This window comes from Hermetia illucens, chromosome 5 (genome assembly GCF_905115235.1).
Source record: "Hermetia illucens chromosome 5, iHerIll2.2.curated.20191125, whole genome shotgun sequence".
In the NCBI taxonomy this organism is placed as follows: Eukaryota; Metazoa; Arthropoda; class Insecta; order Diptera; family Stratiomyidae; genus Hermetia; species Hermetia illucens.
Window position 1 is genome coordinate 8,734,444 of NC_051853.1, and position 14,471 is coordinate 8,748,914.

At 44.9% G+C, this 14,471-nt stretch overlaps 1 protein-coding gene across 1 annotated transcript; it reads right to left on the reverse strand.

The window, feature by feature from the left end:
- Positions 1-7,181: 7,181 nt before the first annotated feature.
- Positions 7,182-14,398, reverse strand: LOC119656609 (sin3 histone deacetylase corepressor complex component SDS3). The gene is made up of 7 exons (XM_038063046.1): positions 14,090-14,398; positions 13,952-14,030; positions 8,482-8,698; positions 8,060-8,158; positions 7,819-7,990; positions 7,420-7,622; positions 7,182-7,363 (listed from the first exon to the last, which is right to left on the reverse strand). Exons 1-7 carry the CDS (start codon positions 14,214-14,216, stop codon positions 7,268-7,270), a joined length of 993 nt encoding a protein of 330 aa, XP_037918974.1. The 5' UTR covers positions 14,217-14,398; the 3' UTR covers positions 7,182-7,267.
- Between the last annotated feature and the right edge of the window lie 73 nt (positions 14,399-14,471).

Consider the following 14,471-nt stretch of genomic DNA (forward strand, 5'->3'; position numbering starts at 1 on the left):
GGTTCCGTCAGAGTACCAGGTAATCAATTGCTGACTTAAGCCATATGCCACAGCCACGTTCTCCCAGTTTGCCTTGTTACTCCAAAGTGTTTCAAACTTCTTGTTGAAGTAAAACCTCCTTTTCATGTTATCCTTTGGTATCAATAATTCGGGGTACCGCGTAGAAAGAATATCAATCTTGATTCGATTTAGGCCTCACTGATACTCCCGACCATCCTGAAGATCGCCCTCCTTGCCTGTATCTGTATTTACAAACGGAGAGGAGTTCCTGTTCCACCAGGGGACACCCCTTGATGACTTAACTGTCTTAGCCGGGCAACTGGCCTCATATGCATCAATCACAACTTTGTCTTCCACCACTATTTCTAGTCCCAGTTCGCTCCTAATAGCACCGCCCCTTTTAAGGTAGGCCATGTTGTTGCTCAGGGGCGTTGCAAAGCAATCCCAATCCGTACTCCTGGGATTCATTATTATTCTTTTTATTTCGGAGTTACCCTCAATGTCGAATCTGATTATTCTGTGATCAGACATAGAGGGCTCATCAGACACCCTCCAATTTCTGACCGGCCCGTTTATTATAGTATTTCCTAGAATTATGTCTAGTACGTCCTGTCTAGTAATAATAATAATAATCGTTGGCGCAACAATCCATATTGGATCAGGGCCTTGAGGTGTGTTAGAGCACTTCATTCAAAACCGTAACGATACACTGTGAGGCAATGTGGTCAGCATTGCGCTCGCCCGAGATTATTACCCTGATTTGACTCAGGTACTCATTCACAGCTGAGTCGACTAGTATCCGACGTCAAGTCACGATACAAATCCCACTGCCACCAGCGAGATTTGAACCGCGGCCTTCCGTATGAACACCCAGTGCTCTAACCACTGAGCTATCCGGATATTCCTGTCTAATGCTGGCCACAAACGTTGGAGTGTTCCCTATGTTATATATTTCTAATTTATTACTAAAAATAAATTCAATAAGGTACTCACCTCTTCGATTGGTGCCGCTGCTTCCCCAGAACCCTTAATGGGCGTTGGTGTCGCAGCCGAGGAGAAGTGGTAGCGCCTTCCTCTCACAGTACTTTACCAGTCTCGCGACTATCTCTGGAGGAATTCGGATATCATCTCCTGGGAAGTAGCCCGATGCCACGACTGCCTTTCGAGTCTTCCCCCAGCTTCCAGTGCACCTTGAATAGCCGCAAGGTCTCCGGTCAGGAACTCTGAAAGACATATATATTTTCCGTAGGAGGATTCCTAAATTACCTGCATGCTACCTCCTTGCAGATCGCGAATCTGCCCCCGGTACACCCAGGGCTCTCGCAACAATATTCCAATGTTATCGCCCCCCCCTCCTTAATTACTTCAAATGCAGTTTTTACGAGGCGGAGGTTTTCTAAGCGATCTTATTACTGGCCATTGGCTCCGAAGACGAACCAACCAACAACATCAAACCGCACTGGTCAAACAGGAAGAATAAGGATAGGAGAATACAACTTTGAGAGCGTTGACAATTTCTCCTATTAGGGTCGAAAATCACAACCGATAACAACTACGATGATGAAATCCGCGCACGGTTGTTGTCAGCCAACAGAGCCTGTTTCAGCTTACAAAAACTATTCTGCTCGAAACGTCTCACCATAGGATCAAAGCCTGTCTTGTACTGTACAAGACAATGATCTTGCCAGTCCTCATGAATTGCGAACACTTGGCCGCGCTCGAGAGAAGAATCCTCTGAAGAATTTTTGGCTCCCTGCATGAGGATGGACGATTCCATAGCCTACACAATGACGAAATCTATGAGCGATACCATGACCGTCCGGTAGTGGATAAAATCCGGCTCAATAGATTACGGTGGGCGGGTCACTTAATCCGTATGGATGAGGATGATCCCACCCGGAAAGTCTATAAGGGCGATATCTATGGTAGAAAAAGAAGACGAGGCAGACCCTGCCTAAGATGGAGCGATGGCGTAGGCCAGGACGCCAGACAGCTTTTAGGGATATCGAATTGGTGGACCTCGACGCAAAACCGGGATGTCTGGAGTTCCTTATTAAGGCAGGCCTAGACCGGATACCGGTTGTTGCGCCGTTGATGATGATGATGATGTTCAGGGTCCCACCCTGGCCTTCGGCCTCATTCCAACTGAACCACCATTCCCTCATTGACCTCTTCTTCCGCCGCAGTGTCTAGTGGTCGAGTAAGATCCGAAACCTTCAGCTCTTCATCGCCCCTACATTCTTCCATTCCTAAAGGCTTTTTCATGGAAGCGAGGTCCCTTTTCAACATGTCATTCTCCTTCGTCTAGAACTCGACATCTGACTTCTGTCACAACTACCCCCGTCTCCCTTCTGAAGATAGAGCCGAAACATACTTACAATTCCTCTTCAAATTGTTAAACAATCAAAATGAAAGTGCTCACACTCAACACCAATTCGTTCATTTCAAACGACAAACGTTTCAATCTTCACAAGCTCCTCGAGGAAACTGATCCCAATCTTGCTCTCCTATCCGAAACCAGATTTGGGGAAGCCCCCAACGTTAAACTACATGTTTACATCACTTTCCTCAATGATGCGGGGACAGCCAGCTTAGTCAGATCTGGACATTAAACTGCCTGTTAGCAGTGGTCAGGGGCGGCGTCCTCCGAGTCCTAATCGGCTTTTACTACTTCCCGGGCAATACAGCAAACCACCTCACTCCCATTCTGTCAGAACGATGGGAAATCACGGCAACTTTCGACGCTTTCCTCCTCAGTGGTGACCTCAACGCCAGGCATGTAACTCAGTTAATAAGGAAAACGACGAAGTTCTCTTCGATTGCTTCCAGTCAGGCCCATCCCTTAACGCGGATATCATTAACATGGGAGTACCAACCTTTCCACGACGATCTTCCTTCCTAGACGGCTTTATAATATCGTCCAATGCAATTTATCCAGTGCACTGAATCCTCCTCTGGACAAATCGTGCATTCACTCCAATCAAGAGCGCCACTTACATTAAGAAATTCAGCTCTGCCTTCAAAACCACATTGACAAACATGAGAAAGAGCCTGGCTACTTCAAATACGGTTGCTTTTCCCCCTCAACCATCCTCTTAGCCCGCAACAGAAACGGGCTGCTGCAGCAAAGGAAACGATTATTTCACCGACTACGGAACAGATCCAACGCTGACTACCGTCTTCTCTCCGAGATCATTAAAAACATGTCCAGTAAAATTAATGCGGCTATTAGATCCAAACTGAATTCATCCTACAAGAAACTACTTAAATCCCTCACACTTGGCCCCTCCCTTCTCAATTATTAACCGACTGGCTTAAAGGAAAAAATCTTCTTTCAACGTCAACTCCACTGAGGAAAAAATATCTGCCTGAGTAGATTACTTCAGCCACTTATTCGGAGCCAAATCGCCAGTGGACCTCACGTGGAACTCGGTAATCGCCACTACTCGTTGGAGTGTAAACTACTGTCACCTTTACCCCTTTTCCCCCAGCCACCCGCCTGGCATAGTCCGAATCGACCCGTTCCCCTTCTTCTTTACCTCCCAAGAAGAAGTTGAAATTGCAATCATCCTCTGCAACAATAAAAAACTCATCGGATCCTGACGGTATCTGCAACTTCATCCTGCGGAAATAGGCGCTCACCATCAATGAACGACTCGCCATCCTCTTCAACAATTGCCTGAATAACGGCCACTTTAATGTATGCTGCAAATGAACTCTCCTAATACCTATTTCTAAAAACGGGTGCCCTGACGATTTCAAAGATATGAGGCCTATTTCTCTTCTATACAATATTGGAAGAATTTTCAAACGTATCCTACTAAATCACCTCAACAGGCACTACTCAATTCGGATTCGAGAACTTCAGATCCACCGAACAGGCAATCCTTTACCTGCTTTAAGTATTGCACCGTAGCCTGCGGCTTAGACCTTAAAAAGACATTCGATTCGGTCTGGAAAGAGAGCTTGCTTTTCAATCTAATCCAGACTAGTTGCCCTCCCCCCCCTATTTAAATTACTTGCAGATTTCGCTAGCAACAGAACTTTTCACGTGGGCTTCGACGGATTTCGCTCCATCGACTTCCCCGTACATTCAGGAGTCCTTCAGGAATCCATTCTAGACCTCGAACTTTTTAAAATCTTCCTCCACGATATTCCTTTGCCTCCCGTAAACTTTTCCAGTACGCCCGCTCTTTCTCCCAAACGACGATAGTCCTTCCGCATCAGGAGGAATATTCTTCGCGGACGATACCATCCTGTATGGGAGTAGGCCCAGACCCACACTGGCCTGTGTCTGCCTCACACATCTAACATTGTGTATTTCAACCGGTGGGGCTTCACCGTTAATTCTCTTAAGTCTGAGATTATTTGCTTTTGAAACTCCAGTGGGAAGTGCCACTGACGCACAGTGCCAAAAAGTAAAAATCTAAAATTACTCTCAAGCCAAAGCCAAACATCTCTCAACAACAAACTTAAATCCAACCCCCACGTCAGATCATTTATAGCCAAAGCTTCTAAGACCTCAGCTGGCTTAAAAAATCTCCTCTCATCTCGGACCCTGTTTCCTGCCACTAAAACCCTATTATACAAAACCCTAATTCGATGAATCCTGACCTACCCAGCATGGGCTACCATGTTACCTAACGTAGCCGAAGTCCCCCAACGCTTCAAAAGAACGATATTCAGGAAATGCACGGCCATATACAAGAAGGTCGAACCGAAAATTTCACACAAATTCCCTCCTGTACGACCTCTCCGGGGTTTGTCCCGCAATTCCGCATAAGATCAAACTGTCGCGCGTCAGACTGAAGAAGTGACTGTCCCACCCTAACCCACTGATAAAAAATCTTGCTACGCGTAACGCCTCGTTGAGCGAACGGAGGTACTATGTGTCAGGGCTGGCCCTCCTCTCGGACAGTAATTCTCCTCTCAACCATCACGCTTTTTTACGAACGCAACGACTGTGTGTGTGGTTCAAATCTCACTGGTGGCAGTGGGATTTGCATCGTGATTTGACGTCGGATACCAGTCGACTCAGATGTGAATGAGTACCTGAGTCAAATCAGGATAATAATCTCGGGCGAGCGCAATGCTGACCACATTGTCTCCTACAATATACTGTAGTGTACCGTTACGGTCTTGAATGAAGTGCTCTAACACACTTCAAGACCCTGATCCAACATGTCCAGCGTTACATCACCTTGGCACCAACACGGTCACCAAGGCTGCCAACCAACCAAACTCGCCTAACAGGTTTGCGAGTCGTGAACACCGGCTGCGCGAAACAATATGAGGAACCGAACGGCACGTGTTGGAGCTAACCCAAATGCTAGCAATTCGGCGAGATGAGGGCCGAGGTTCTTGGTTGTCAAATATTACCTCCCTGTCAGGACACAGAGATTTTATCGCGTGCTTTGAATCAGGAGTCAATAAAACTAAACTCATCCGAGGTAAACTACTCTAATAGAGACGTGAAGTTTCCAGGCGGATTGATACCACCGAAGTTTTCAATCCAAAGGAGCTAAACTGCCAAACGGTCTTAACAAGGGGAGCGGACTGAATCGCAAAATCCAACGCGCGGGATGGACGGGATAGGATCACCTCTGAACCGACTCTGACATCTACGCGATGAGTGGCCCAGTCTTCTGCGGCATCGTCCCGTGCATTTGCACGCGTCTGGCACAGTCGCGATCGAGTTTGTTCATAAGTGGGCGAAACCCTCCCTGCCTTGGCACAGCTGATGAGCCTCCGCCATTTGGGGTCCGCTGTTGGTAGTGGTAGTGCGAGTAGGTTTCACCCTTGACAGTCGCCAACGGGACGCAGACTGTACCCCCGAAGGACTACCAAGAACAGAACCCCGCCTGGAGAGCCTGTTAGCCTGCTCATTCCCCTCTATGTTCCTATCATCCGGAACCCAATTGAGGGTGACTTTGAGAGTGCCGCCCAGACTGTTCAGCGTCTTTCTACACTGCCCCACCAGCCTGGAGGATATCGCGGCTGAATACAAAGCCATAATGGCCTGTCGGTCAGGATGGCTATGTTACGCTTGGGGCTCGGATCATGCCCCAGTCCACAGGCTTCCAGTATTGTTAGTACTTCCGCTTGGAATACACTCTCGAAACCGAAACACGAAAGTGGGTAAGCTGATTGGTAGAAAGTCCCTCGCGGACTCATGGTCACGCCTACCCCCACTTTCGGTATGGAAACCACTCGTGCGTGACTTCAAAGCTGTGGTACATATTTTGAATGAGGAGTTATTAAACATGAATTCCATTAGTGGCCGAGATATAGCAAAAATTTCAGTTTTTTCTCCAAGAAAACGAAAACTTTCTTAGACAAGGCTTTGTTATAGGTATTGGCCTTGTTCTCTGAATTAATTCTTTTTAACATATTTACGAGCATAATCTAAACCTTCCAAGCTCGATAACAGCCAGAGACAATGCCATCCTTACCTCCGACAAGATTTTCACTACTAAACTATTTTCGCCTACCAACTCCTTCAGATCTATCAAGATCATTTTTATAATCAACCACCAACCACACAACACTAGGCTGGCTCCACTTACTGTGCCAACTAATCACCTGATCCTTTCAATGTCTCTATCATTTAGTCTTACTCTTCTGGACTTTTCGACCCCCGTATAATCTCGGCTCTCATTATAAGCGCCGACCTTAATGCAAAATGCCCTCCTTGATTGGATAACCGCTCCAATAGTCGTCGATAAGACTTCTGACAATATTTCCCTGCTCGTCCTACATAAACACGCCACCATTTTCAATCGTTCTTAGATCACTTTTTCATTGCTGTAAATATTAAGATAATCTGTAACCTTCTACTTTTCGTAGACAATTCCTGGCGGAAATCATCAGGAGATCTTAATCCTTAATTAACAATAATACGGCAGAATTAGACGCACTCTTTTTCAACTAATATCCATAATTTTGCAAGTGGAAATTAGAGCCGCATTAACAAGCTCCTCAACACAGCTTGTTCCCGGATGCAAACCTTTCCATCCCCCATCATCACGAATGATACCATCGACTTTGCCACTGAAGAGTTCAAGAAGCTCATTTAAAATATTCCTGGAGAGGTACAGGTCTTCTTGTCATCTTCATACTCAATGAGTACTCCGAGAAAAACTACCAAATTTTAGAATAAAACCCTTTGCATTCATTCTATCTATAAAATCGTTCATACTTACAATCAGTAACCTTAAATCTAATATTATACAATTAGTAAATATCTCTAGAACAACACTCTGCGGGTTTAATTCGCTCTCCTTTTTATAGAAACTTTGCCTTTCGCCAATTGTGACATATTTATCTTAACTTTGTTGTTGTCATTGACCTTTTTCACCCACACCTAGTAAAAAAGTATGATTTGAATTGAAAATTTCAAAAATATTCAACTGAACTTACCACTTCGTTACCAATCGCGGATATTGTTGCAGCAAATCGAGTCATCTCTTTGCCTTCCACATAAACGGATTGACCGCGGTGGAACCATCGCCTTTCATAAAGTAGTTTGCCGTCTTCGATCCGTGTCTCTACCAAGGTTGGGGCAACGTCGTTTGTATTCTGATGCGGTTGGGAATTTGATGGCATTCCGTTTGTTGTAATTGCTGAAAGATATGAAAGTAGGCCAAGTTAGTTAGCGATAAAACAAGACCCCAGGTTTCGGTGTTATTTACAGGTAAGAACAGCTTCGTTTCGATTGATTTTTCTTAAATCAGTACATCAGCTATAAAACTACAGTTGCATCGATAGCTTTTGAATTACATAATTAAACTTCATTCCAGATAAATGCATAACACTTACGGTTGGGTGTCATCGCCTTCCCTCGGCTTATTGATTTCAGATCACTCTCAATGTCTTTTTCATCAAGTGTATACACAAGTAGTTGCCCAGTTATAGGCTTCCGACGTTTTTCTACAACCGGTAGAGGTTCATTTGGACGTCGTCGCAGTTTTCTCGTCACTGTGGGCTTTATCTGAAATATTTGTTTATTAAAAATCATCAAAAATTAACTATTTGAAAAAAGAATGTTCAGATTACTCACCTCTGTAGAATCACTCGTTAATTCTAGACTATGACGTTCTGATTCAATTAGCTTCTTCCTGTCCTCGAAATCGGTTAAGAGATTTTCCTTTAAATCCGACTGAAACAAAGCATTGTACAAATTATAAACGTTTCCTAAGGCATCTCTTAGAGAAGCAATCAAACTAAAATATTTAAGGAAGTATATGAATCAATGGGGGCCAACTATGACTTTTAAAACAACAAACGACACAAGAAACTTGATTTGTTTGGAAGTATATTTCCAATTGACTTTGTCCAAGGGGTGTAAACATGGAAAACAACAATTTCCGATACAAGCCCTTTTCCAAATTCATAATTTAAATCTCAGAAGCATAATCGACTTTAATTAAACAAAAAAACAGAAATCAAACTACAAAAACATCGAATGCACATTCAAATTACCTTTTTCTCTTCATACTCCTTCACAGCTGCATTATTTTCTAGAATATAATCTCGTTCAACACACTCTTCCAAATATGCTCTATGAATTTCATTGAGACGTAACCGTTCTTCCATTTGTTGTTTTAGCTTTTTCACGCGTTTCACGTATTCAGGATGGGAGCCATTTTTTAGATCCTCAAGTTGTTTTTTGAATGTTGCTAGTTTTTCTTGGTACATCCTAGAAGTAAGAAAAGAAGGAACCCAGATAACAGATATACTTTGGCCATAGCCTTCTAAAACGTTTTTCAAAGGACGATTATATTAATATGTATATACAGAGGTGTCGAATAACGAGGCTAACTCTGCTATTTCAACGTATGTGATAGCAGTTGACTTCAATCTTGCTACTCGTAGCGGGCAAAACCGCAGGATAATTTTTACTCAATCCTATCTGCATGCTGCCGACTACCCTAATTTTCGAATAGATTGCTAAATCAATATTCGATCAACACTCTAACAGCAACAAATAGTGCCCTTGCTCCAGAACTTCCTAGTTTCCAAGTCGACCAAATTTACCAGTTGATTATGCCTTTGTAATCCTGAAAACCAATGGTAATCGCAAGGCACCCAAAATAGTCTGCCTCCTGAAAAACTCCCGACTTGTTTGGAAATAACAACTCGATCCTAGATAGGACAAATTATTAACGGTCTCAAAGTTGTATTCTTCTATCTTTAATCTTCCCGTTTGACCAGTGCGGTTTGATGTTGTTGGTTGGTTGGTTTTCGGTGCTGACATTGCCACCATATATTTTGTCTTGCCTTCATTGATGTGCAGCCAAAAATCTCGCGCCGCCTGCTCGATTTGGATGAAGGCAGTTTGTACGTCTCGGTTCGTTCTTCCCATGATGTCGATTCGTCATCATAGGCCAGTAGTTGGGTGGATAATTAATCTTATCAATTTCGTCGGGATACCGAATTCTCTCATGGCCGTGTACAGTTTTACCCTGGTTATGCTATCATAGGCGGCTTTAAAATCAATGAAAGAGATGGTGCAACTGATGTCCATATTCCAACAGTTTTCCATCGCTTGCCGCAGAGAGAAAATCTGATCTGTTGCTGATTTGCCTAGCGTGAAGCCTCTTTGGTATGGGCCAATGATGTTCTGAGCGTATGGGCCTATCCGGCATAGCAAGATAGCGGAGAATATCTTATAGATGGTACTCAGCAACGTGGTACCTCCATAATTGCTGCACTGCGTGATATCTCCCTTTTTATGTATAAGACAGATAATGCCTCTTTGCCAGTCGTCAGGCATTGATTCGCTGTCCCACACCTTGAGTACAAATTGATGAACCACTTGGTGTAATTAGTCGCCTCCGTATTTAACGAATTCGGCTGTAATTCCATCGGCTCCTGGCGACTTCTGATTTTTAACCGATGGACTGTTTCTTCTATACTTGGGGGTGGCAGTATTTGTCTGTCGTCTTCAGTTGGCGGGACTTCCAACTCGCCAATGTTCTGGTTTTCAGTAGTTTATCAAAGTGCTCAACCCTTCGCTCCAATATGCCCATTCTGTCGGATGAGCATTGAGATGTGTAAGGCTTCATTCTGCTGACGTGTTGGTAAAACTTCCGCGTCTGGTGCGGCTGCTCCCTGTACTTTTTGAGTTCACAGACCTGTTGGTTCTCCCAGGCTTCCTATTTCCGTCTATAAAGTCGCGTCCAGGATTGCTTCCCTTAAACAAATCACGTTGCCCAGACTTGAACTGTACATCGCCAAGATGGCGACCGACTGAGTAGTCCGTGTAAAGTCGGATCTTAACCTGAAGGAGACAGTCTCATTTTTCCGTCCATCCGTCCGTGTAAAATCGGATCTTAACCTGAAGGAAACAGTCTCATTTTTCTGGACTGATTCGGAAATTGTCCTAGCATGGTTCAACGCATCATCCTCGTCGTTCTACACCTTCGTGGCAGACAGGTAATCCGCCATTCAAGCTCACACCATAGCCCAGAAATGGCGCCACGTCGGATTTTACCTAATACTAGCACTAAGTGCCAAGCATTTAGGTTCGGACAATCCTACCTACTTAAAAACTAAAGGGGCGCTGGTGGTAGTGGCCGGTGGTAGGTCAACGGGAGAATCCGTCGAGAACTCCCCGCAACATCGAGCACGTATGCAGAATGTTGTACTTCTGTATGGTTTGAACCAGACTGTATGAAAGTTCCAGGGCATCAAGGGAAGCCGTGAGGGATATACGTATAATACCTGGAGCTGACAATAAGATGGGAACTACAACCACCCGCTCGAGGCCCCAATTTTTTTGATTTCCCAAGCCAGTGACTCATAGTTTACCTACTTCTCCTCGTATTTCCGTTCGCTGTTCCTGTTATGGGGGATAGCAACATCAATTGTATACGCGGAGCAACCCGTCTTGTCAACTAACAGCACGTCCGGCTTGTTTAGTAGAGTATGGCGATCAGTCAAAACTTGCTAGTCCCAATACATGCTGTAAGCAGAACTATCAAGTACCGCTTGCGGCTCATTTAGGTAAACCGGACATGTTCCCGCTTTTTATAAGCTCGGGTGGCGACCATACCGTCCTGAATGGCACACATAAATCCCTCCGTCTCAGCAAAGAGCTTCCCAGCACACAGCCATCTGTTCAACAAATGGCTGCCAAAGGACAATTCACGGGTTTACCGTTCATTGTCTTCAACTTCCATTCATCGATTCGCTCTAGGTCGGATTTCACCCCACTCAGAGGATTGAAAGATTGATCCTTCAAGATAAGTGAAGTCAGCTCACATTCTACCTTACAGACAGCCGCATGCAAGGAACTCGTCTGCTTTTTGCTGTAAAAATAAGAGCGCAACGAGTCGACTTGGCGATGATGTTGTGCCGCCACGTCAACCATGCCCCTAACTCACGAGGCAGCTTCATCCGCTCCACGGCAGAGTTTGGATGATGCGTTCGGAGTTTGGACATAGTTGTGCGTATCCGCCGCTGGACGTTTTCCAGATCGGTCTTCGGCAATATTCCGGATGCATAACCCAGTGAAGGGAAGGAAGGAAGGAATACATTCAACACGCTTATTTTATTGTTCCCCAAGGAATCTGATTTCAATACCAGGATAGCATCCTTCAGATCACCAACTCGAACATGGGTTCCTTGCAGAATTCCTAGAAGTCTTTCTCGGTCATAGCTTCGATGTGGAGGTCGCCAATGCTGTCCGGCATGCGGCTCGTGATGACCTTTGCGGATGGCTTGGATTCGACACTCCAAACTTCATCCGAATATCACGGCTGAACATTACTACTATTCGCAACAGACTTCTAAGATGGTCGTCAGTACAGTATCATCTAAGTACATCAAGTGTGTCAGTTCGCACTTAGCACGTAGACCAGTTTCCTTCAGTAGCCATGAGAGGGGGTTCAGTGGCATACAAAACCAAAGGGGACTCAAAGAATACCCCTGGAAAATGCCCCTCCGTGTGCGGATGAGCTCTGAATTATTAGCACCGTCAGAAGTACGCACTCATAAGGTGATATGCCACCCTTCCATGACTGTCACCAAAAACTTTATTAGTTTTGGATCAATGCGATACGGATGTAGGACATCTATGAGCCAGGTATGCGGGACGCTATCGAAAGCCTTATCATAATCGATATAGCAACAAGAGGGGTTTCTCTGGCTTCTAGTTGCTTGTCCCACAACTACCGAGCCGATATTGCTCTTTGTAACCCCTTCACCCAACTCGACAGCCCTTCTGTTCCACGGACAGAATGTTGTCGGTCTTGAGGTGTGCATTGACTCTTCCACTAATAATGAACGTTAGGAATTTGTAGAGGGTTGGTAAGCAAATAATCGGCCTTGTGTCTACGGGGTCCTGTACCGTGTCCTTCTAAGGGATAACGTAGGTAATCCCCGCAGTGAGAAAGGGTAGGAATTCCTCCTGACGACTCATGGCCTGATTTATGTTGTGTGCCAACCGACTGTGTACGCTGGTAAATTTCTTATACCAGAAATTCTGCACCCGATCCAGACCTCCAGTTCTTCGAGCTGTTTATGACTCGTCGAACTTCCTCTGCAGTAACATCCGCAAAATTCATGCCAGGCGTATTGCCATGGCTGGTGCCTTCGGCGGTGATCCACTCAGCGTGCTGGGCGGGTAACCCCTGAAGTCCAATATTCTTTCGCTTCCGTCACCGAAAACTGTACTGTCTGGACGCTCTGTTGGGATTCGTTGAGAGATCTGTAAAAGCTCCGCTGGTTCCTCGCGTAGGTTGCATTCTTGACACGTCTGGAGTGGTTTTCGCCATACCGACGTGGCCAACTGCATATGACAGAAAGTTTTTGCTTTAGTGTGTGCAGAATTTCAACTCCAGGTCTCTCACTGGCGATGGCATAGTTTCTGTAAACCCTCTGTACTTTACTTTTCACCAGTCTGCTGGCAGCAGTGAGTCCCGCCGATGTTCCAGACGAATTTTCCATGGTGGATTTCTTTGGTCACTCAAACCAATAACACGAAAGCAGATCTTCTGACCGTGCAATCTGATAGCCGTAACTGCACCACAATACACAAGTGTTGCATCAGCGACATATCAGCACACAGTCGAGGAGCCTGGTCTATGCAATGGATCCATATCCGAGAATTCTATACACGCTCTTTGGAACTCGTCCGAACCTCAGCTGGACAGTGGAGAAGAGTACACATGAACGACATGAACGCACACAGGATATCGAACACTGAGCTCAAGAAAGCAAAGAGCTAGAACCCACCCAACACTGCGGCTCTTTAATCGGGTTATTCAGGAAGATAGAACACCATCTTACTGGAAACAAAGTAGCACAGCTCCAATATGAAAAAAGAAAGGTAATTCAGCTGAATGTTGAAATTACCGCACCGCATTCTTGATAACCGTATCCACTAAATCGTTGGAATGACCGTGAATCAAGATTTGTCAAGAACTGCGGAAATAGTAACGCAATATACACTGCCCGGTAATTAATGGAGAAACATCGTTGGGAGATTTCTGGATCTAGAGAAAGCGTTTGACCGTGTGCCAACCATGGTTCTGAGTGTAGACCGACTATAGAAGACAATGAACAGCGGCTTGCGGTACTGGCGTAACACGTTTTGATCACATCCGAAATGAGGATATCCACGACCCATAGGGGGTTGCATCGACCGTGGAAAAATTGTAAGACAGATGTCTTCGATAGTATGGTCACGGATTTCACGCTAACGAGAATTCACTTGCCAAGATTGGTCTGAACATCGAAGTCGATGGTAAGCGACCAAAAGACCGGCCGAGACAGCGGTGGGTTGATATGCTGCATAGGGATTTAAGAGCCGCGGGATTGCATCCAGAGTATGCATTTGATAGGACCAAATGGCGAAAACGATCAGGATGTAGTGGCCCCGCTTGTGAACGGGACAAGCTGAGAAAAAGAAGAAGATTAAGGCAAACAAGGGTAATTGAGTACTTACTGCTCCTTGATCTCCATGGGCTCATCATAATTTCGATGGTTTGAGGATCTGCATTCCGTTTCACTTGCTTCTTCTGTGTCTGAAATTATCGACCAAATTACCATTCCCTCTTCAAACAACAAAACTTCACTTATTTACCTTCCTCACTATCAGCGTAGGTATTATTGTGCTCATAGTTGGTGTGACGCGAATCCTCATTCATGTCTGCACGGTCATCTTCGCAAGGTTCATGATTGAAAATCCCATCATTAGTGAAATACGCCATTTCCCAAGTCTATTTCTTTCAGAGGAAGACACCAACCGTACATAAAATCGTATTTAGCGCTTTCTGTTAAAATAATCCTAAAACTGGAGAGGACACAGCGGACCAAGCACAATTCAAAAAAAAAAGAAACTTCAATACGAAAAGTCGTAGAAGACAAAACGTCAACGAATATAAATAATGAAAGGGACAAATGGATTGTAGGGAAGGGATGGATGATGTGACAATAATACACTTGAAGTCGGTTGCGGGTGAAGG